Genomic DNA, 24,734 nt, shown 5'->3' with positions numbered 1-24,734 from the left:
GCTTCCCTCCTGGTCCAGTTCTCGCTGTGGCTTCCAGCTGTTCTACCGCCTGGAGCGGGCCGTGTCCTCCACTCTACAGATCGCTTGACTTGATACTTTGTTTTGTTTAATTGTGTGTAATTAAATCAGTTATTCATTCCCTTCTTCTCTGCTTCTTGCGTTTGGGTCCGGTTCAAACTCTGGGTTTGGCTTCAATCCCGCACCCAATCCGTAACATAGATAGCCCAAACTATACCATTTTGGAATCTTTGTGATCAGACACAAAATGTGGTATAGCTTTCAATATGACTGGAGCATTTTTAAATTTTGACCCTGTGTAATTCTTCATTGACCCCTACCTGGCCGTCATATTGGATTTTGAAGTGGCCCCCGCTTTTTTCTCGAACACTGATTTATGAAGAACATTTATGCCAAATCTGATGCTTGTATCACCAAGTGAAGGATTGTTTCAGTTATCTGCTGCACTATGAAGAAATGCAGTAGGTCTATAATTGTGACTGGAAAAAAAAAGAAAAATTAACCAATAACAAAAAGTAGAAATGGAAAGCCAGACGGACACAGCGTATTAACATAGCTGACGAGAGACCAATTTTGCTCATTTTAACCAAAGTTCCGTTTCTAACCAATGCAGCATGAATTCAAACCTTGTGCATGTGCTTCCTCCATATTATCTCCAAAATCACAAACGGCAAATGCACTATATTTGTCATGGAATGTCCCCAAAATATTTGACCAGCAATACAATTTGCTGTAATTTTGTGATATAGAACAAATAAAAATAACTCCTAATAACTAGATCTCAACATGAAGTAAATTTGCTCAGTTGTGTGAAGAATCTAAAGGGACTACACCTTTAAGTGTGTTTGAAGTGAGGAAATATAAATGTGCAGAGCTTGTTCAGTTATACAGTGCATCTGGTGCATTTTATGTTATAGTCTTATTCCAGAGGTGGGACTAAGTCACCACCAAGTCACTCAAGTCATGAATCGGCAAGTCCCAAGTCAAGTGTCAAGTCATGACCATCAATTGTTTGCAAGCTGACTTGGGACTTGCAGATTGATGACTTGAGAATGACTTGACAGTGACTTACTCCCACCTCTGCCTTATTTCAAAATGGAGTAAATTCATTTTTCCTCTCAAAATTCTACTCAATACCCCATAATGACAACATGAAAAACCTTTTTGAAATTTTTGCAAATTTATTAAAAATGTAAAAAAATAAGAACATGTATGTAAATATTCATACCCATGGCTCAATACTTTGTTGATGTACCTTTGGCAGCAATTACAGCCTCAAGTCCTCTTGAATATGATGCCACAAGCTTGGGACGCCTATCTTTAGGCAATTTTGCACATTCCTTTTTGCAGCACCTCTCCATCAGGTTGGATGGGGAGCATCGGTGCACAGCCATTTTCAGCTCTCTCCAGACTGGGCTCTGGCTGGGCCAGTCAAGGACATTCACAGAGTTGTCCTGAAGCCACTCCTTTGATATCTTGGCTGTGTGCTTAGGGTCATTGTCCTGCTGAAAGATGAATTGTCTCTTCAGTCTGAGGTCAAGAGCGCTCTGGAGCAGGTTTTCATCCAGGATGTCTCTGTACATTGCTGCATTCATCTTTCCCTCAATCCTGACTAGTCTTCCAGTTCCTGCTGCTGAAAAACATCCCCACAGCATGACGCTACCACCACGCTTCACTGTAGGGATGGTACCTGGTTTCCTCCAAACATGACGCCTGGCATTCACCCTAAAGAGTTCAATCTTTGTCTCATCAGACCAGAGAATTTTGTTTCTCATGGTCTGAGAGTCCTTCAGGTGCCTTTTGGCAAACTCCAGGTGGGCTGCCATGTGCCATTTACTAAGGAGTGGCTTCCGTCTGTCCACTGTACCATACAGGCCTGATTGGTGGATTGCTGCAGAGATGGTTGTCCTTCTGGAAGGTTCTCCTCTCTCCACAGAGGAATTCTGGAGCTCTGACAGAGTGACCATCGGGTTATTGATCACATCCCTTACTAAGGACCTTCTCCCGCGATCGCTCAATTTAGACAGGCAGGTGAGGCCACTGTGCTCATTGGGACCTTCAAAGCAGCAGAAATGTTTCTGTACCCTTCCCCAGATTTGTGCCTCGAAACAATCCTGTCTCTGAGGTCCACAGACAGTTCCTTTGACTTCATGTTTGGTTTGTGCTCTGACATGCACTGTCAACTGTGGGACTATATATGTAGACAGGTGTGTGTCTTTCCAAATCATGTCCAATCAACTAAATTTACCACAGATGGACTCCAATTAAGCTGCAGAAACATCTCATCTCATCATCAGTGGAAACAGGATGCACCTGAGCTCAATTTTGAGCTTCATGTCAAAGGTGTGAATCCTTATGTACATGTGAATTAGTAGTTTTTTCATTTTCAATAAATTTCAAAAAATCCCCCCCCCAAAAAAGAAAAGGCTTTTTCACATTGTCATTACGGGGTATTGTGTGCAGATTTTTGAGGGAAAAAATGAATTTCTTCCATTTTTGGAATAAGGCTGTAACATAACAAAATGTGGAAAAAGTGAAGCACTAAGAATACTTTCCAGATGCACGGTACATCCCAACACTTGGCAGGCAGTGACTAGGAAGTGGTTGGATGGGTTTTTTTGTAATCGAGTGACTATTACAGCGCAAAGTTGAATAAACCTCTTTATGAAAATCAGCTCAGTAAAGCAGGAGGCCACAGGGTAGTTTTCCAGCCATTTAGATAAAAGTCCTTTGCTCTGTTGCCGCTCCACTCCTGAGATGAGTCGGCCAGAGGGAGGTGTCAGGGTCACATTATGGTGCAGCGATTCCTCTGTAGTGCCCCCTGGAGACGGATGGAAGTGTGGTTCTGGCGTAGGCTTCGTGACACAGCAATACCCAGCAACTCTTTGAAGAGCAGGACGACATGCCAGTTAAATTTGGCAGAGCACTCCACATAGCCGCACTTCCAGGTCTTCTTCACCAGGACGGACACAGCCCTGCGAGGCATGAAGCGCTGCCGCTGCAGATCTCTCTTGTTACCCACCACCAGGATCGGCACTTCGTTGCTGCTGCCTTCCCTACACAAAGCAAGCCAGAGGATAAAAAAGGGAGAACAATTTCAATAATTGCGGTTAAATACACCAGTTGTATTCTTGGAAATATTACAGATGAGAGCGGATGCTGTTTGTCACAGTTGTTGGCTGAGGGTGAACATGATTCTCCCTCCATATGAGGTGTGTGGGGGTGGACTGGAGGATTAGAGCTCAGAGGCTCAAGGGGCCTCCCACTATAATCTGCACTGACCCGTTTACAGCATTATGAGGTGAGAAAAAGTATAGCAGACATAAATTAGCAACTAAAGGCTTCAATGGCACATTTGTGCATGGAAAGTGATCTACCAACTTAACGGCTTACTGCAATAATGCTGAAATCATCCTAAAGGGGTCATAAGTGCATAATCAGTTTTTTTTGGTCCACCTTTTACAGTTACATATGGCTGGAGTTTCATATTAAACAGTGCAAAAAGCCCACAATTTCATCACTGCGCAAGTAGAAATTCTGCTATGAGAATTTTTTTTTTTGGGGGGGGGGGGGTGGTGCTTGAAACAGCTTGTTTTCGACGTCTGTGACATATGTAACAGTGGACTCAACCTTCATCAAAGAGATACGTCCACTGAGTCTGTACTGTATGCTATCTGTGTGACATGGTCTGCAGAAAAGAGTCATGGCAACGACAACAACATGCAGCAAAACGGCTCACTGCTTTAACACCGGGGCTCGTATGCACAAAGCATCTCAAAGTCCTCTCAAAGAGCTCCTAACTTAGGCTAAAATTTCCTGGCAAGGAATCTTAGCTTAAGAGTGAGCCAGCAGGTGTCTGAGAGCAAGTCTGAGCAAAAAGGAGACTGAAACTCCTATCTTAGTGAGGAGGCGGGGTTGACCCCGTTGCTAGGTATGATGTGGTCCTGCAAGAGCTGTGATTGGCTGTCACAGAAAGGGAAGAGGAAATAAAAAATAAATGCACTCTGCACTCCTACATATGAATGAACAGTAAAATATAACTGCATTAAGAAATGCATAATCATAAAAATAATTTAATGTCATGATGATAATACTCAGCAAAATTAAATTGGAGTGATCACGGGGCCGGTCGCTAAACCAAGAAATTCTTGTGATGCAATGCATTATGGGAGTTCTGGGTTTTGGGGTTTTAGATGTTGCTATTGTGGTTCGTGTCAGGTTTCCCCCTGCCTGGACCTGTGTAATGACTTTCTCTCCACACTAGATGGTGCCCTTTGTTCTGTTCTGGTAATACATTCTGTTCTCCACTAGATGGCGCCCTTATGTTGTACTGCACACCAGGTTTGGGTTATGACTGATTATGCAAAGGCTATTTAAACCTAGATGTTATGTTCATTGATTGCCAGATACTTGGTTTTGTCTTGCCAGCCTAGGCAAGATACTACTGTAGACTCGCACTTCTGTTTTCTGTGCCTTGCTTTTCTGTTTGCCTCGGCAGCCTTCAAGCCTCATCCACACTCCAGATGGAGATCAGAGGGTTTTACCTGATTGCTGCACTGTGGCCTTGAACGTGTCTCCAGCTGTGCGCTCAGATGCCAACGCGCCCTGCAGCTTATTCTGAGGTAACGCTGGCCTGGCCCCATCTCTGCATTAGAACAAACGGCCTTCTCCTCATGTTCCAGAACTACCTGGTACTGCCTCTGTGCGGACCAGGACCCTGGTACTGGCTATCGGTTCCACATGTCTCTGTGGAAACTCGCCGGGTCCTGGCATGGCGTGATCCTGGACCTAAACGCCAGTTAAGTTCTGCTCCTTCTCTGTGGGATCCCATTCTCACGTTCCTCATATTGTGACTGTGCTTCACAAAAGAACCATTCAAAACTCTGTTTATTAACTGCATGAACTGTGATATCAAACAATTGAGAACGCTGCCCAGCGGTATCAAGTCTTGCTTGATATGAGCTGCGCTTCAACCCGTTTGTGAACAGACACTATTTGTGCTCCGCGTTACTAAGTGCATTCCACTTACGCTGTGTCTTCTTCCGTAGTTCCTGGTTAAGCCCCTTTCACACTGTATCGTATTCGTAGAGCTGTGTATTGCAGCGTTTTGTTTCATTTAAATATGCCCGAAATGCACGCGTACTCAGCCTTTTCCATATTCGTTTCATACTTGCGGCTGCGTGTGTTCGCTTTTTTAATGTGCACACAGTCACATGTACTTTGCCGCTAGTTAAACTCAGTTTACTCCTGCCGGCTGTGCAGAACACATCATTGCACTTGGAAAACAGTGGACTGTATCATGAGGTTTTTACAGTTGCATTACTGCCACAATCAGGGCATTTGATGAGTGCACTGACATGCAGCGAGTGCGCTTTTATTTTAAAGTCACAGGTTTGATCAGACACAGTGAGAGAGACAGAGTGAGAGTGAGGGAGAGCGCACGCGCGAGAGAGAGCGAGTGACCGACCTGCTGTTTCTGTTGTGTTTCTGGATTTCTGAGTTGAGGTTTGATTCTCTGTTCTGAACACACAGGTGTTGTGGGCTGCGTGATCATGTGATCATGTTCTCAGCTGATTCCTCTGGATTCACGCACTCAGTTTTTGGTTGTGTACAGAAGCGCAGTGTTGCACAGACTTGCATGCAGTAACGCTGTGCTGCGCAGACCTGCTTAAAACTGTGTTCAGTGCTCTACGCCGAAGAAAATTAAACATGTTTAATTTCTTCCGTCCTACGTGTGTAGTCCTCAACATACTGCTGCACAGGGGGAAAAAAACTCGATGTAGAGCTGCTAAAAGTGGGCGGAGAGCTGCTCATCTCAGCGTAGATGATACGCCACAATGAGCAGCTCTACGAATACGCCAATGTGAAAGGGGCTTTACTGAAGCAGCGTCCCACCTGGCCCTGGTCCTTGACCTCTTTGTGTGCCTTTATTCCTTCAAGCCTGGCTCGGGAAAATGCAGCTACTTATTTTCACCGCTATGAGGAGGGCCACTCTCCATACTGCATAACCTCTGCAGCACCTCTCATTTATTGTTATAATAATAAATAATATTTTTCCTTTTGAACTCAGTCCTGTGTCCTGCTCCCTGTGTGTACGTCCATAGCCTGACACGGTTCGGCACCATCCGAACCCCTAACCATAACATCATGTTAGTTTAAAAATGTTGTTAGTGTTGTTGATTTGTGTTTTTGTAGTTCAATTGGTTTAGTGAGTTAAGTGTCACCATGTTGTCACCATAAGTGAAAAGTGTATCGTGTTTGATGCCTAGGGAGACCAGATTTGGGTTTCCTAAAAGGACACCTTTTTGGGGGGGGATTCATCGGTGTATCGGCGTATGTTATGACACAAATGACATTGTGTCTGTATAACAATTGCATTTATTGGCCCGAATAACACAAAACAACATATGTACACTGACAAAAACATATGTACACTGGCATTTTTGAGTGGAATAGTGGTAGACTAAGTAAAAAAAGAAAAAAGAAATAGGGCCATCGGTGCAGCATTTGAAAAAAGTCCTCCTGAAAAAAATTTGGTTCCTCTTCAGTCTTCTTGAAAAAAAAAAAAAGGCCCCTCTTCAGTCCTCCTCTTGCGGGGTGTATTTGTCAGAAGACTGCATCTCTTTCAACAGTTTACGATTACCCATTAAGTAGGTATGAAAATCTTTGCAGGTCATGTTCCTGAAATTGTACTGGGTGCACAAAATCGCCTTCAGTGAATCCACAGACATGCGATTCCTCTCCTTCGTCCACTGCGCTTGCATCAGTGAAAAGATGCGCTCCACATTTGCATTGTGGGCAGGTATGGCAAAAAACAAAACAAAACTGTACCATCTTGAGCAGCTCTGAATGAAAATCAACACTTTTTGACCTTTCAAAAAATTTGGTCCACCTCCGATGTGCTTGTAGATCACTGAATTCCGCACCATTTTTCTCAATGAATTTCTTGAGATTGGTGACCTGATCAAAGCACTTTGCATCATCAACTTCGACTCCCTTTTCAGCCAGGTTCCTGATGCAGGCCTCCACATCATTCCAGTCTGGAATTTCACTCAGATCCATCCACATAAAAGTGGAAAACTCCTCCATAGGTGCCATCCATTTCTGAAGGTAGTCAAGACATGAACTGTACAGGCACTGAACTGGTCACACCTTTCAATCAATCAATCAATCAATTTTTTTATATAGCGCCAAATCACAACAAACAGTTGCCCCAAGGCGCTTTATATTGTAAGGCAAGGCCATACAATAATTATGTAAAACCCCAACGGTCAAAACGACCCCCTGTGAGCAAGCACTTGGCTACAGTGGGAAGGAAAAACTCCCTTTTAACAGGAAGAAACCTCCAGCAGAACCAGGCTCAGGGAGGGGCAGTCTTCTGCTGGGACTGGTTAGGGCTGAGGGAGAGAACCAGGAAAAAGACATGCTGTGGAGGGGAGCAGAGATCGATCACTAATGATTAAATGCAGAGTGGTGCATACAGAGCAAAAAGAGAAAGAAACAGTGCATCATGGGAACCCCCCAGCAGTCTACGTCTATAGCAGCATAACTAAGGGATGGTTCAGGGTCACCTGATCCAGCCCTAACTATAAGCTTTAGCAAAAAGGAAAGTTTTAAGCCTAATCTTAAAAGTAGAGAGGGTGTCTGTCTCCCTGATCTGAATTGGGAGCTGGTTCCACAGGAGAGGAGCCTGAAAGCTGAAGGCTCTGCCTCCCATTCTACTCTTACAAACCCTAGGAACTACAAGTAAGCCTGCAGTCTGAGAGCGAAGCGCTCTATTGGGGTGATATGGTACTACGAGGTCCCTAAGATAAGATGGGACCTGATTATTCAAAACCTTATAAGTAAGAAGAAGAATTTTAAATTCTATTCTAGAATTAACAGGAAGCCAATGAAGAGAGGCCAATATGGGTGAGATATGCTCTCTCCTTCTAGTCCCCGTCAGTACTCTAGCTGCAGCATTTTGAATTAACTGAAGGCTTTTTAGGGAACTTTTAGGACAACCTGATAATAATGAATTACAATAGTCCAGCCTAGAGGAAATAAATGCATGAATTAGTTTTTCAGCATCACTCTGAGACAAGACCTTTCTAATTTTAGAGATATTGCGTAAATGCAAAAAAGCAGTCCTACATGTTTAATATGCGCTTTGAATGACATATCCTGATCAAAAATGACTCCAAGATTTCTCACAGTATTACTAGAGGTCAGGGTAATGCCATCCAGAGTAAGGATCTGGTTAGACACCATGTTTCTAAGATTTGTGGGGCCAAGTACAATAACTTCAGTTTTATCTGAGTTTAAAAGCAGGAAATTAGAGGTCATCCATGTCTTTATGTCTGTAAGACAATCCTGCAGTTTAGCTAACCTTTGCCCATATCCATCCTTCTGCTTTTGAGCCAGCATACTCTTGACTTTAAGAGGCATGAAGTTGTTCATCTTTCGCTCATGAAGCAAGCTCTGGACCTTGTTCAGAATCCTCTTCACCTCCACAACGGAGTTATCCTCCCTCTCCATCTCTTGAATATTGGACTGAAACACTGACATCAGTGAATGCATTTGCCACAGGTAAATCTCACTGAACTCATCCTCAAAAAACATCTTGATCTGCAGTGGTGGCCTGTCCTGGGACAAAAAGAATGCTTTCAAATCTGGATACATTTGCAGTAATCGCTCAATCCCTGGGAATAATGACAGCCTTCGTGTCTTGATGTGAGAGAGGAGAACCCTGTAATTAACATCAGCAAATTCACAGTACTCCTTCAAATTCTCTGTGCGGACAGTGTAGATATGAATGTAGTGATAGATTTTGAAAATGATTTGCTCAATGTCAAGGTCTAGTGTGTCTGCGCCATGGTGAACACAATTGTTCAGAATATGAGCTGGACAGCCAACACCAATAAGAGCTGTGTTCTGCAGGGACTTCTTTAAATTTGCAAAAACATTCTTTCGTCGGATTCCTCCAAACATTGTATCGCAGTTATCTCCAGTAAATGCAATGCATTTAGAAAAGATTCCCTTCTTTTGCAGTGTGTCTTTTATGTACTGAGCAATGGTGTCAGCTGATTTATTTGGGGTGCTTTTAATTTCGATTAATTTGCTTTGCACACCACCACTCTTCCAGTCGTAATATTGGATCCACAGAGGGAACAGTTTTACTGCTCCATGGTTGCTGCCATCAGTGGACACTAGGGTTGCCAACCGTCCCTTGAAAAATGGAATCGTCCCTTATTTGGAAATAAAAGTGTGCGTTCCGTATTGACCTGAAACGGGACGCAGTTTGTCCCGTATTTCTGTGATAATCAAAAAGTCTGTAAAATGTCAATGGAATTGAGTGGCGCTTTATATGGAAACTTACGGTAAATTTGATCCCAGCCTCTCTCCTGCTTTTCACCAATGAGCTGACAGACACGAGTTGACAATACAGAATCACTCTTATCTCATTGGTCGAGGGACATGAAGCTCGCAAGAAGATACCGGCGTCATGAGCCGACGACGGTCGCTGGACGACAATAACATAGCAGCATGGCTGATATCGATACAGACACCGACACTGGCACTGCAGATATGCCTACGGACAGCAATGTCTGTAACATCCTTACTACTCCTCCTAAAAAAAAAACAAACAAACAAAAAAGAATGCAAAAATACAGGGGAGAATGAGAAAAGGAAAATGGCTGGGTGGAAAAGGTGCGCAACAACAGCTATAAGTATTGTAAGTATTATTTACTTTTCAGACTTTATTTTTTGCACTTTTTATTACACTAAATGTGTAAATGTGCACTGTTACATTGTTTTGCACTGTTACATTGTTTTGGATGATGCAAATTTTCAATTGTTTTTTTGTTAATTTATACAATTTTAAGTTAAGCAATAGCACTACAGAGATTTATTTTTAAATAATTTTTTTAATTTTATGCTTTGAAGCAGGACAGAATGCTCATATTGAAATTTTGAGTGAAAATTTATTTTGCACTAAAAATAAATTGCTAAATAATAATTTGTTTTCCACGTGTTCATATCAGAACAAATGCATGTATGCATCTACTTAAATTCAGGGTCAAGTCAACAGTCAAATGGTTAAAAATCATTTCACACAGATGCTGGGAAGGGTGAAGGCAATGGTAGGTCGGCCCTGGCGGTGTCCCTTATTTATTTTTCAGAGAGTTGGCAACCCTAGTGGACACGCCACAGCAGGGAATACCTTGAAGTGCTTCTAAAGCAACGTGAACTTAATGGGGGGCTATCACGGAATTTACAATGGCTTCTGTCTTTGTTCGGGCGCATAAGAATTTTGAGCTGTTGGGGAGTCTGTGAAAACCTTCCTTAACAAGCCAGATGTGCAGTCCACTGACCTGTAGCTTTGTGGTGCTTAAATGTGTGAAAAGCATAGCTGCCTTCTGCTGCAGTGACAGCTACACTCTCGGACTTAGTCACAAAGAAATCCGTGACTTTAGATGATGAGCTCTCGCCCCTCGCTGCTTTTGTGTGCTTGGTTGAATTTATGTGTGCCTGCAGGTCGTTGGCACCTTTATTTGCCACAGACACGTAAGTGCCTGCCTTACATGTCAAGCACTCAGCTTCATAAGGATCACGACTAGGGATGGGAATCGAGAACCGGTTCCTTTCGGGTATCGTTAAGAAATGATTCGATCCACCGACATCAATAAGCTTTGTGCTTAACGATTCTGTTATCGGTCCTTCAGAGTGGCCGTTGTTTTGGGGGGTGTTTGTCAGGAAAATGATAATTTTTCTACATTGATTACAGACCCTGCAGCGGGTCCGTAATCAACTTTTCTGCAGCGCGGCTTTGCTCTGAACCTTGAACCAATCGAAGCATGGTTCGCAGATTGAAGCAATGCTTCGACCTGTTGCTTCGTTTATACTTTCTTTCTTTCGCTTAATTTTCCCCAGCTAAAACCCTAAAGAGCATGCGTCTGTGAGTATTATTTACCTTTTCTACGTTAAACCGACCTGTTATGGTCTTCTGAAACAGTTGATAGATGTATTTTATAACTTAAAAACGGGAGCGATGCTAACGCGTTAGCATGTCTATGGCATTTTCAATGTTAAAAGTTAGCATTACGCATTTGCAGCTGTCATCACGTTCGGGTGCATTTGTTTTCAAATTGTAATATTTCTTAAATTTATTTTTGCTTATATATTAATAATCTAATGCTTATTATATTCAATTTTAGAGAAAGAGACAAAAAGAACCTGAATAGAAACACAACAGAAAATATAAAAACAACTAACAATGAACATACATAAATAAATAAATAAATAAATAAATAAATACATATAGAAATAAATGTTTCCTGTGAACACCCCCAGACAGCAAATAGATCCGGGCCGGATGTAGTCCAACATCTGGTACCAATCCTGAAAACAGATCCGGTCCTGACAGTTTTTGCACCCTGGCCCAGATCCGGCACGGCTCCGCTTTACAGTTCTGGAACAGATCCGGACCACATCTGAACTGGATCCGCAAAACACCAACCGTTTACAGACCATATCTGGCACGGATCTGGGACAGATGTGGTCCGCATCACAGCACCGTGGCAGGCACATGGAGCATAACGATAAGCAATTTTATCTGCACTCGGTAGAAACTATCCATTAGCGGTTGTAAACTCTGTACTCTGTAATCGTGATCGTCACTGAGGCTTTTTTAAATGCTTATTGCAAAGCGGTTTGTTTCTTTACGACAGTCAAGTTTTATAAGTCCAGGGACACTGATCTGTGTGTTATAGATACAATCAGTTTCATCGGATCCACGGAACTTACCCCTATAAAACTTGTTCCTGCCACGGTGCTGTGATGCGGACCACATCTGCCCCAGATCCGTGCCAGATATGGTCTGTAAACGGTTGGTCTTTTGCGGATCCAGTTCAGATCTGGTCCGGATCTGTTCCAGAACTGTAAAGCGGAGCTGTGCCGGATCTGGGCCAGGGTGCAAAAACTGATTGGACCGGATCTGTTTTCAGGATTGGTACCAGATGTTAGACTACATCCGGCCCGGATCTATTTGCTGTCTGGGCCGAGTGACCTTTACACCCCCATTTCATCCCTGTCTTATTTAAGTTTAATGACAGTTTGTTTCGGTCAAACCACATTTTCAGTGTGTTAATTTCTTCAGTGATTTCCTCCAGAGCTATCTGCCAAGCTAGAAAACTGCTGCATCCTAGTAAGAGCAGAATACTACTGGAATGAATTTGAATAAGGAAAGTTGTTTTGTTTTTTCTTACCTAAATGGATGCTGCAGTTTATCGTCTGGAATAGTCCCAGATTGCATTTCAGAGCTTCTAGAATTCAAACATTTTCGTGCGGGTGGTGTTGGGGGGTAATTTTGGGTTTCAGCTTTTTTGTTTTTCACCACTTTCATCCCTGAATACGAGGTCTGTTAGAAAAGTAATGGACCTTTTTATTTTTTGCAAAAACTATATGGATTTGAATCGTGTGCTTGCATCAGCCAAGCTTGAACCTTCGTGCGCATGCGTGAGTTTTTTTCACACCTGTCGGTTGCGTCATTCGCCTGTGGGCAGGCTTTGAGTGAGCACTGGTCCTCCCCCCTCGTTGGATTTTCATTGTCAGGAAAATGTCTGAACGATTGGCACAGCGCTGCATCAAATTTTTTCAGAAACTGTGAGAGACAGCCAGGTGGAAACCATTCAGAAAATTCAGATGGCTTTTGGTGAAGATTCTATGGGCGTCACAAGGATTAAGGAGCATTACAACCGGATTAAAGACGGCCCACAGTGGCTGAGGGCACGCCGCGCTCCGAGCGTCCATCGACAGGCTGAAATGACCAGATCATTTCCAAAGTGAAGGCTGTGTTGATCAGGACATCGTGTGACCCAGAGAAATTGCAGAAGAGGTGGGCATAGCCATTTTTAGGCACATTCCACTGTTAAAGGAGATTTTGTAATGAAAGACGTGCGGCGGAATTCGCGCGTCGGGACGAAGCCGCAATGGTGGAGAACAAAAGCAAGTCCGTGTTGGAAGTCTCAGGGGACATGTTGACATGCCCAGCTCTCCACAATTTCTCGGATACTCACTCGAATAAAAAGCCACCGAAAGCCGTCTGAATCTTTTGGATGGTGGAAGACATGTCCCGTGAGCCTTCCAACACAGACTTGCTTTTGTTCTCCGCCATTGCGGCTTCATCCCGACGTGCGAATTCCGCCGCACGTCTTTCATTACAAAATCTCCTTTAACAGTGGAATGTGCCTAAAAATGGCTATGCCCACCTCTTCCGCAATTTCTCTGGGTCACACGACATCCCGGATCAACACAGCCTTCACTTTGGAAATGATCTGGTCATTTCAGCCTGTCGATGGCTGCTCGGAGCGCGGCGCGCCCTCAGCCGCTGTGGGCCGTCTTTAATCCGGTTGTAATGCTCCTTAATCTGTGCGACGCCCATAGAATCTTCACCGAAAGCCATCTGAATTTTCCGAATGGTTTCCACCTGGCTGTCTCTCTCAGTTTCTGAAAAAATTTGATGCAGCGCTGCTCCAGCCGTTCAGACATTTTCCTGACAATGAAAATCTGACGAGGGGGGAGGACCAGTGCTCACTCAAAGCCTGCCCACAAGCGAATGACGCAACCGACAGGCGTGAAAAAACTCACGCATGCGCACGAAGGTTCAAGCTTGGCTGATGCAAATGCACATGATTCAAATCCATATAGTTTTTGCAAAAAATAAAAAGGTCTGTTACTTTTCTAACAGACCTTGTATGTCAATCGTGAGTCACGTTTGTGCGGATTAAAGTTACTAACTGGGACTCCTGTCATGTTGCGAGAAAGAAACGAGAATCGTCCTCCGTTCTGTTCACACAGCTCCAAATGCTGCGTGGCTCTCTGATGAGTCAAGTTAGAATGGTAGAGTCCAGTCTGAATTAATAACTTCAAAGTGAAACACCATTTTGTTTGGTTTTATTTATGTCCAGAGATCAAGGGTACAGTGACCAATTTCATATTTATTTACTTTAAGACTCAATGAAATACACAGAAAACCTGTAAAGCCTACTTTTAGTACAAAATTCACGAGGTATCGATAAGGAATCGGATCGATAAGCAGAATCGATAATGGCATCGATATCGATAAAATCTTATCAATACCCATCCCTAATCACGACCCTGGCGAAAGCACGGGAATTTTTTCTTCAACTCCTCCGTGAACGTGCATTTTCGTTTCGGCATTGCCGTAGAACCGGCAGACACACGTGCTTTCGCTTGTTAGCACTCGGGGTAGACTGGCTAGCCCACCCTACTTCCTTCACACACACACACACACACAATGCAAAGTGACTAGATTTGAGGAGAAGGGCGTGACTAATTTGCGAACAATACAGAGAAACCTGGAATGGAGTAAAATGGAACGGAGTAGCAATTCTATTGACAATGTACTGTACATGTATTATGTTTGAGGCAGTTGAACAAAATCCCGGACGATTTTGAAATTCCCCCCGGACATTTTTTTATGTCTCAAAAGTAGGACATGTCTGGGAAAAAGAGGACGTCTGGTCACTCTATTGATGCTGTCCCTGTGTTGTTTTATCTGAAAAATAAGAGCACAGAGTGCCAAAAAGACAAAAGCTCTCTCCTGTCTTTCATTCCACGCAGTTCACAACAAAATGAATTGTTACACAGTTTGAAGATGTTTGAACATATCTCATTCACATGCTGATTATCTTCATATTAAAAGTGTGCATGGGTGCGTGAGTTTATAAATAAGTTCAATGTAAGACCATAATATAATTGTAAATACGTTAAAATTGCAAGCATTACACAAGAAAGTGAAACACTTATTTCCATTGTGTTCCATTAAAAAATCAAATTACAAACTAGAAGTAATAATAAAATAAAATATCAATAATACTGATAATAATAATAAAATAATGATAATATTAATGTGTGTATATGATAACAAGACCCTAAACAATTTATAAATACATCAAGACAGTAAATTAACATAAAAATAATTATGTAGATCAAGCTGGTAGAAAGTTACTGACTCACTGTCATCCTACATATGGAGAATATCTCCCCTTCCTCTCTGTCTTTTCCACCAGCTTGACTGCTTAAGATACTTTTAGGCTTCTTAAAAGTCCTCCACACTACTCTTACCAGTTTGGCACCTCAGGAGCTCTCTTAAGGCCTAAGGTGCTTTGTGGACAACTTTTCTCTTACCAAGGGACAATTCTAAGAAATGTCTAAGAATTCGAGAAATTCTAAGATTTTTCTTAGAATAACATCACTAGGAGCTATTTTTAGCCTTAGGATGCTTCATGCATACAGGCCCAGAAGGTTTTGTTTAAGATGTCACCTCTATATCTGTGACGTTTCTCTGAATATGAGCTTTAATATATGAAAAAGTTTACATTTTTTGGTATTCCATACTAGAGATTGCGGGTTTTCAAAGGCCAACAGTTCACTTATGAATCCGGTTTATGTGTATATCTTGAGAACATCTAATCTGATTTGACAGGTACATTGCGCCTTTTGCACAATGTCACAAACCAAGAAGTTGGTCATACTGAAGACACCCATTATTTATAGTAAACAACAAAAACAAATTGTGCGGGGGTGGGAACAACCATGTTATATGCTTTGGTGGACACCGGTGCAACCATCTGCGTGGTCTTTAAATATGATCAAGGCTGGAGGAGCGGCACTCGCTAGCACTGCAGCCAACATGACTGAGCCACCTGCAGCTTATGTCAGCGCAGCCACAATGTACAGTAGTACAGCAGTACAGTAAATGGAAATGGTAAATGGACTGCATTTATATAGCGCTTTTCCATCTGCTCAAAGACGCTCAATATTTTTCCAGACGCTCAAAGCGCTTTACAATTAGGCCTCACATTCACCCCAATGTCAGGGTGCTGCCATACAAGGTGCTCACTACACACCGGGAGCAATAGGGAATTAAAGACCTTGCCCAAGGGCCCTTAGTGATTTTCCAGTCAGGCAGGGATTTGAACCCAGGATTTTCTGGTCTCAAGCCCAACACCTTAACCACTAGACCATCACCTCCCCCATGATGACTTATTTGGACATATTTGCAACTAGAGATGAGGACTGTTGGCAAACTGAGCTGGTCCAACATGTCACCGAGAACAGTTTGGCTCATTCCATCTGGCTCCGGCCCCAATGACGGGTCTTCTTATACACTGAAGCAATGACTAAGACATTTTAGAAGATTTGCATGAAGCTTTAACCTTTTAAAACATGAAAATCTTTTGTATTAATGATGAGTTCGCTTCGCTTCGCTCTCAGACTGCAGGCTTGCTTGTAGCGTGGTTGGCTCTGGTGGTTGGCTCTCACTGCGGTATTGTATCACTTCCTGTTCCGGAGCACAGCGGTGTTTTTCTGTATCTGTTAGCTGTTTAATCTGCGCAGTTAGATTGATCTAGTTATCTAGATTACGATTTGTTTCCCAGTGTAATCTTTACGTGCCTTAACTAAAGCACTGCTTCTGCTGAATCACCTCTAAATTATTTACACATTATTCACTTTGCGTGTTTTTAGGAATCCGCTAGCTTAGCGTAGCTACTAGCTCTTAGCCGATTTAGCATGGCGGCTTCTCCTGTCTCTCCCGCACTTTCTGCTCTGGGTGTGAAATGTTTAGTTATTCCTCGGCCTCCTTTAGCAGTAACGGTACTTGTAATAAGTGTAGCTTATTCGTAGCTTTGGAGGCCAGGCTGGGCGAATTGGAGACTCGGCTCCGCACCGTGGAAAATTCTACAGCTAGCCAGGCCCCTGTAGTCGGTGCGGACCAAGGTAGCTTAGCCGCCGTTAGTTCCCCCCTGGCAGATCCCGAGCAGCCGGGAAAGCAGGCCGACTGGGTGACTGTGAGGAGGAAGCGTAGCCCTAAACAGAAGCCCCGTGTACACCGCCAACCCGTTCACATTTCTAACCGTTTTTCCCCACTCGGCGACACACCCGCCGAGGATCAAACTCTGGTTATTGGCGACTCTGTTTGCGAAATGTGAAGTTAGCGACACCAGCAACCATAGTCAATTGTCTTCCGGGGGCCAGAGCAGGCGACATTGAAGGAAATTTGAAACTGCTGGCTAAGGCTAAGCGTAAATTTGGTAAGATTGTAATTCACGTCGGCAGTAATGACACCCGGTTACGCCAATCGGAGGTCACTAAAATTAACATTAAATCAGTGTGTAACTTTGCAAAAACAATGTCGGACTCTGTAGTTTTCTCTGGGCCCCTCCCCAATCAGACCGGGAGTGACATGTTAGTCCGCATGTTCTCCTTGAATTGCTGGCTGTCTGAGTGGTGTCCAAAAAATGAGGTGGGCTTCATAGATAATTGGCAAAGCTTCTGGGGAAAACCTGGTCTTGTTAGGAGAGACGGCATCCATCCCACTTTGGATGGAGCAGCTCTCATTTCTAGAAATCTGGCCAATTTTCTTAAATCCTCCAAACCGTGACTATCCAGGGTTGGGACCAGGAAGCAGAGTTGTAGTCTTACACACCTCTCTGCAGCTTCTCTCCCCCTGCCATCCCCTCATTACCCCATCCCCGTAGAGACGGTGCCTGCTCCCAGACCACCAATAACCAGCAAAAAATCTATTTAAGCATAAAAATTCAAAAAGAAAAAATAATATAGCACCTTCAACTGCACCACAGACTAAAACAGTTAAATGTGGTCTATTAAACATTAGGTCTCTCTCTTCTAAGTCCCTGTTGGTAAATGATATAATAATTGATCAACATATTGATTTATTCTGCCTTACAGAAACCTGGTTACAGCAGGATGAATATGTTAGTTTAAATGAGTCAACACCCCCGAGTCACACTAACTGTAAGAATGCTCGTAGCACGGGCCGGGGCGGAGGATTAGCAGCAATCTTCCATTCCAGCTTATTAATTAATCAAAAACCCAGACAGAGCTTTAATTCATTTGAAAGCTTGACTCTTAGTCTTGTCCATCCAAATTGGAAGTCCCAAAAACCAGTTTTATTTGTTATTATCTATCGTCCACCTGGTCGTTACTGTGACTTTCTCTGTGAATTTTCAGACCTTTTGTCTGACTTAGTGCTTAGCTCAGATAAGATAATTATAGTGGGCGATTTTAACATCCACACAGATGCTGAGAATGACAGCCTCAACACTGCATTTAATCTATTATTAGACTCTATTGGCTTTGCTCAAAAAGTAAATGAGTCCACCCACCACTTTAATCATATCTTAGATCTTGTTCTGACTTGTGGTATGGAAATAGAAGACTTAACAGTATTCCCTGAAAACTCCCTTCTGTCTGATCATTTCTTAATAACATTTACATTTACTCTGATGGACTACCCAGCAGTGGGGAATAAGTTTCATTACACTAGAAGTCTTTCAGAAAGCGCTGTATCTAGGTTTAAGGATATGATTCCTTCTTTATGTTCTCTAATGCCATATACCAACACAGTGCAGAGTAGCTACCTAAACTCTGTAAGTGAGATAGAGTATCTCGTCAGTAGTTTTACATCCTCATTGAAGACAACTTTGGATGCTGTAGCTCCTCTAAAAAAGAGAGCTTTAAATCAGAAGTGCCTGACTCCGTGGTATAACTCACAAACTCGTAGCTTAAAGCAGATAACCCGTAAGTTGGAGAGGAAATGGCGTCTCACTAATTTAGAAGATCTTCACTTAGCCTGGAAAAAGAGTCTGTTGCTCTATAAAAAAGCCCTCCGTAAGCTAGGACATCTTTCTACTCATCACTAATTGAAGAAATAAGAACAACCCCAGGTTTCTTTTCAGCACTGTAGCCAGGCTGACAAAGAGTCAGAGCTCTATTGAGCTGAGTATTCCATTAACTTTAACTAGTAATGACTTCATGACTTTCTTTGCTAACAAAATTTAACTATTAGAGAAAAAATTACTCATAACCATCCCAAAGACGTATCGTTATCTTTGGCTGCTTTCAGTGATGCCGGTATTTGGTTAGACTCTTTCTCTCCGATTGTTCTGTCTGAGTTATTTTCATTAGTTACTTCATCCAAACCATCAACATGTTTATTAGATCCCATTCCTACCAGGCTGCTCAAGGAAGCCCTACCATTATTTAATGCTTCGATCTTAAATATGATCAATCTATCTTTGTTAGTTGGCTATGTACCACAGGCTTTTAAGGTGGCAGTAATTAAACCATTACTTAAAAAGCCGTCACTTGACCAGCTATCTTAGCTAATTATAGGCCAATCTCCAACCTTCCTTTTCTCTCAAAAATTCTTGAAAGGGTAGTTGTAAAAACAGCTAACTGATCATCTGCAGAGGAATGGTCTATTTGAAGAGTTTCAGTCAGGTTTTAGAATTCATCATAGTACAGAAACAGCATTAGTGAAGGTTACAAATGATCTTCTTATGGCCTCGGACAGTGGACTCATCTCTGTGCTTGTTCTGTTAGACCTCAGTGCTGCTTTGATACTGTTGACCATAAAATTTTATTACAGAGATTAGAGCATGCCATAGGTATTAAAGGCACTGCGCTGCGGTGGTTTGAATCATATTGTCTAATAGATTACAATTTGTTCATGTAAATGGGGAATCTTCTTCACAGACTAAAGTTAATTATGGAGTTCCACAAGGTTCTGTGCTAGGACCAATTTTATTCACTTTATACATGCTTCCCTTAGGCAGTATTATTAGACGGTATTGCTTAAATTTTCATTGTTACGCAGATGATACCCAGCTTTATCTATCCATGAAGCCAGAGGACACACACCAATTAGCTAAACTGCAGGATTGTCTTACAGACATAAAGACATGGATGACCTCTAATTTCCTGCTTTTAAACTCAGATAAAACTGAAGTTATTGTACTTGGCCCCACAAATCTTAGAAACATGGTGTCTAACCAGATCCTTACTGTGGATTGCATTACCCTGACCTCTAGTAATACTGTGAGAAATCTTGGAGTCATTTTTGATCAGGATATGTCATTCAAAGCGCATATTAAACAAATATGTAGGACTGCTTTTTTGCATTTACGCAATATCTCTAAAATCAGAAAGGTCTTGTCTCAGAGTGATGCTGGAAAACTAATTCATGCATTTATTTCCTCTAGGCTGGACTATTGTAATTCATTATTATCAGGTTGTCCTAAAAGTTCCCTAAAAAGCCTTCAGTTAATTCAAAATGCTGCAGCTAGAGTACTGACGGGGACTAGAAGGAGAGAGCATATCTCACCCATATTGGCCTCTCTTCATTGGCTTCCTGTTAATTCTAGAATAGAATTTAAAATTCTTCTTCTTACTTATAAGGTTTTGAATAATCAGGTCCCATCTTATCTTAGGGACCTCGTAGTACCATATCACCCCAATAGAGCGCTTCGCTCTCAGACTGCAGGCTTACTTGTAGTTCCTAGGGTTTGTAAGAGTAGAATGGGAGGCAGAGCCTTCAGCTTTCAGGGCTCCTCTCCTGTGGAACCAGCTCCCAATTCAGATCAGGGAGACAGACACCCTCTCTACTTTTAAGATTAGGCTTAAAACTTTCCTTTTTGCTAAAGCTTATAGTTAGGGCTGGATCGGGTGACCCTGAACCGTCCCTTAGTTATGCTGCTATAGACGTAGACTGCTGGGGGGTTCCCATGATGCACTGTTTCTTTCTCTTTTTGCTCTGTATGCACCACTCTGCATTTAATCATTAGTGATCGATCTCTGCTCCCCTCCACAGCATGTCTTTTTCCTGGTTCTCTCCCTCAGCCCCAACCAGTCCCAGCAGAGGACTGCCCCTCCCTGGGCCTGGTTCTGCTGGAGGTTTCTTCCTGTTAAAAGGGAGTTTTTTCCTTCCCACTGTAGCCAAGTGCTTGCTCACAGGGGGGTCGTTTTGACCGTTGGGGTTTTACATAATTATTGTATGGCCTTGCCTTACAATATAAAGCGCCTTGGGGCAACTGTTTGTTGTGATTTGGCGCTATATAAAAAAATTGATTGATTGATTGATAGTTCCTAGGGTTTGTAAGAGTAGAATGGGAGGCAGAGCCTTCAGCTTTCAGGCTCCTCTCCTGTGGAACCAGCTCCCAATTCAGATCAGGGAGACAGACACCCTCTCTACTTTTAAGATTAGGCTTAAAACTTTCCTTTTTGCTAAAGCTTATAGTTAGGGCTGGATCAGGTGACCCTGAACCATCCCTTAGTTATGCTGCTATAGACGTAGACTGCTGGGGGGTTCCCATGATGCACTGTTTCTTTCTCTTTTGCTCTGTATGCACCACTCTGCATTTAATCATTAGTGATCGATCTCTGCTCCCCCTCCACAGCATGTCTTTTTCCTGGTTCTCCTCCCTCAGCCCCAACCAGTCCCAGCAGAAGACTGCCCCTCCCTGAGCCTGGTTCTGCTGGAGGTTTCTTCCTGTTAAAAGGGAGTTTTTCCTTCCCACTGTAGCCAAGTGCTTGCTCACAGGGGGTCGTTTTGACCGTTGGGGTTTTACATAATTATTGTATGGCCTTGCCTTACAATATAAGGCGCCTTGGGGCAACTGTTTGTTGTGATTTGGCGCTATATAAAAAAAAATTGATTGATTGATTGATTGAGTTTTACATTATTACTTCCACCAAGGATGTAATAAAATCATTGGCGTTTATTTGTCTGTCTGTTGGCAGGATTATGTCAAAAGGACTGCATGGATTTTGACAAAATTGACACCAAAGATACATATTAGGCCATGGAAGACACCATTAAATTTTGGAAGTGATTCGGCTCCAAATCCTGATTCTGGTTCAAGATTTCACTTTATATAAGCTTTGAAGGATTCCCTCAAAACTACTTCATGGATTCTCACCAAATTTGCACCACAGATAGGTATTAGGGCATGGAAGACTCCACTGAATTTTGGAGGTGATCCGGATCCAGATTGGCGGACGTCAGAAATCTCTAACTGCTCTTGTGTTTTCACTGCGGCAGGTGTCTCTAGTACGGCAGACATCCGGGTTTGCCAGCTTAGAGTGCGAAAAATGGTTCCATAGGAAAGGCACAGTCATTGCATGTTGCACCGTTTGGTGCTGTGATATCTTGTCATTAGTGAACGTAAGTGTTTAAAACCTCGTGTTCCATTTTCTGTGCATGCCTGATACTTTAAAATGCCATCTCTACGCTCTCTGAGCACTTCTGATCTAGTTTTAGCTGCAGTACCAAAGTGCAATATGACCCCTTTAAAGGAAGCACTGGAGCGGATCCTGGAGCAGACACTGTGACGAGAAGGTGCATTAAAATGAGATTTTTAACCATGTGGTTAGGTCTCACAGGCTGTGGGAAAATTAACGACTGATTTTCATGATAATTAAGAAGATTAGTGTCAACATAATAAAAGCCAGGTTGAAATCACAAAGCGGAAACATCAGATTAGATGTGAATGTGAAGTGTGGCAGTATTCCTGCGTCTGCACATACAAACCATCTGGTGGCTCTCTAAGATCAGTGTCTTCTGAATTATTAAATCCAGGGCTTTAAGACGGATCTGTTGCTCTTAACAACAAATACCATTTTCTTCCAGTATGCATCATTAATGATATAAATCTGCATTCTTGCTGATGTTGGCCTGGACAGATGACAGATGACCACAGTGAGACAGGGAGGAAGATTTTTCTGTCACAAAAGCAAAGAACTTAAAAGATGTGAAACACATCACAGTCATCATTGCACTTTTCTGCTTTTCACAGGTTGTGATTCACACAAGGGAGCTTAAAAAAATCCTTATCTGCTCATTTCAGTGGAACAAGATGTATCATGTGAGTGAGTTCAGTCTGGCTCCAGATCATTGTGAGATGATTGTAGACTTTTTTTCTTTTCATTCCTTGTACATTCATTCCTTGTACATTTACCCTTTCTTCCTTCCTTCCTGAGCCCCTGCAGCTGTTGAAGGTTTTCAAGCTTAGACTGTAAATATTCGTGGTAATGCGTTTACAGAAAAGTGGCAAAGTGCACAGCGGATTTTGGACATGTCATTTTGCAGCACAGCACGACGATTCACTGGCCTACTGATCAACATGCTAATGTATGCAGCCAACAGGAAGGATGATGGAGCAGGTGATGACTTGTCATTGGCCTTTTCTTGCACCACTTTCACAGAGTGCTCTTCTGGCTCATTTATGGATGCAAAACCAGCTGAGGAGCTCGTATATTAGCTGCTTTGTGTGTGTTTCTTTCTTTCAAGCTCCCCGCTGCACAGTGCCCGGCAGACCACAAAGTAAAATATCATCACTAAACTGACAGCATGCAGGCAAGAATTAAAATATGCAACTGTGAGCTGGCACTTAATCACTGTCACACTGCCATCAGTGTGCACGAGCGCTGTGTCACCTGCATGTTGTCTGTCATGATGTCATTAAAAATCAGCAGCAAGGGCGAACAATCTGTGTGTGTGTGTGTGTGTGTGTGTGAGAGACAACCTGCTGTTGACCATACCTGTGTTCTACTATCTGCTGTCTAATCATTTTGACGTATTCAAAGCTCTCCACACAGCAGATGTCGTACACCAGGATGTAAGCGTTGGCATTGCGAACCCCCCTGCAGCGCAAATCCAACCACTCCTAAAGGAGACACACACACACATCTGATTAGATTATCTCGGGCAATGTACAGCATCAAAAAATATCTTCGACATGTGTTCCCACCGCTATCCTAAAACGTTGACTTGAATAAACTTCCAAAAGCTTCTTTCTGATACCCTGTCACACATACCCAGAATGAGGCCGAATGGTGTCAGAATGACGATATGGCCCACATCCGAAAAGTGCCCACTTGCAGTTCTAAAACATTCTGAGAGCCATCTGCAAGAGACCACACAGTTGGTCCCAGGCGCCGTCGACATGGGACACCTATCTGACGGTTGTCCATGTGCAATCTGAGCACCATCTGACCGCAATTTACAGATTCCGATGGCGGAAAAACAGGATCTGAATCGATTTGAGTGAGTATGAGGGAACCCGTCCGGAGCGCAAAGGAACCGTTGATATGTATGTGCCACGCATTCATCAGGTAGCAGTGAATGTGAACATCGCGCTACCAAACCGAAAGCACAGTGCGCTACTGCGCGCACACCAGCGCAAATCTGAACAGGCTGTTATAGCCACAATAGACCTTGCAGTACAGATATTTGTCCATTCTGTTGTATGGCTGGGGGGCCTGGCTGCCTTTTTGTTTCTGTCTTTTGTTTTTCCTTCCAGGTGGCTTGCATTTGGGACTGAGTGGCTGTGTAGCTGAGTTTATCAGGACCTCACCCTGATCACCTGAGGCTGATCACCTGCAGCTCGTCAGGACTCACAACTGTGGTGCATCTACATGGATTGGAACATGGTGGCATTTAAGACTGGAGTACACAGTGTGTATTTGCCAGAGACTCGACCTGTGACCAGACGGGTGAGATCGTCGTCTCGAGAGCCATCTCATCATCAGTGGATGCAGAGAACGTCCAGGTTTGATGCATGTCTGTGAAAGAGGAGGGGTTGAGGTCTCACGCTCGTCAGCACACTTCCTGAGGTACGTTAGATTTTGTGACTACATTTATACAGTCAGTAATATGGTGTCCCTCACACCTTTATTATATTGAGCTATATGTAGTCGTTTAAATCAGCTTCCACTGCTGTGGAGTTTTGTGAACAGGATGTTCCATGCCTGCAGGGTGGGAAGCGAATTAGTATTAAGCCAGGAAGTGGTTTGCTGTTTGTACACCTTTGAGCGTTCTCTCTGTGTGTTGAGTGTGGACTCACATA

At 43.0% G+C, this 24,734-nt stretch overlaps 1 protein-coding gene and 1 long non-coding RNA gene across 2 annotated transcripts in view; both read right to left on the bottom strand.

Annotated features, from left to right (window-relative positions):
- Window positions 1–2,521: 2,521 nt before the first annotated feature.
- The window catches only part of rasl10a (RAS-like, family 10, member A), a 156,544-nt gene continuing 134,331 nt past the window's right edge, over window positions 2,522–24,734 (bottom strand). Inside the window, exons 2-3 of the mRNA XM_034170312.1 lie at window positions 23,428–23,552; window positions 2,522–3,074 (exon numbers count right to left, since the gene is read on the bottom strand). Coding sequence (XP_034026203.1) covers window positions 2,804–3,074; window positions 23,428–23,552 — 396 coding nt within the window. The 3' untranslated portion in view covers window positions 2,522–2,803. The remainder of the gene's footprint in view (window positions 3,075–23,427; window positions 23,553–24,734) is intronic.
- LOC117510553 lies at window positions 6,600–14,323 on the bottom strand. Its single transcript, XR_004560747.1, has 2 exons — window positions 14,157–14,323; window positions 6,600–6,861 (listed from the first exon to the last, which is right to left on the bottom strand). It is a non-coding gene; the product is annotated as an uncharacterized LOC117510553 (long non-coding RNA).

Source organism: Thalassophryne amazonica, chromosome 5 (genome assembly GCF_902500255.1).
Source record: "Thalassophryne amazonica chromosome 5, fThaAma1.1, whole genome shotgun sequence".
NCBI lineage: Eukaryota > Metazoa > Chordata > Actinopteri > Batrachoidiformes > Batrachoididae > Thalassophryne > Thalassophryne amazonica.
This window is presented reverse-complemented; position numbering and strand designations above follow the sequence as displayed.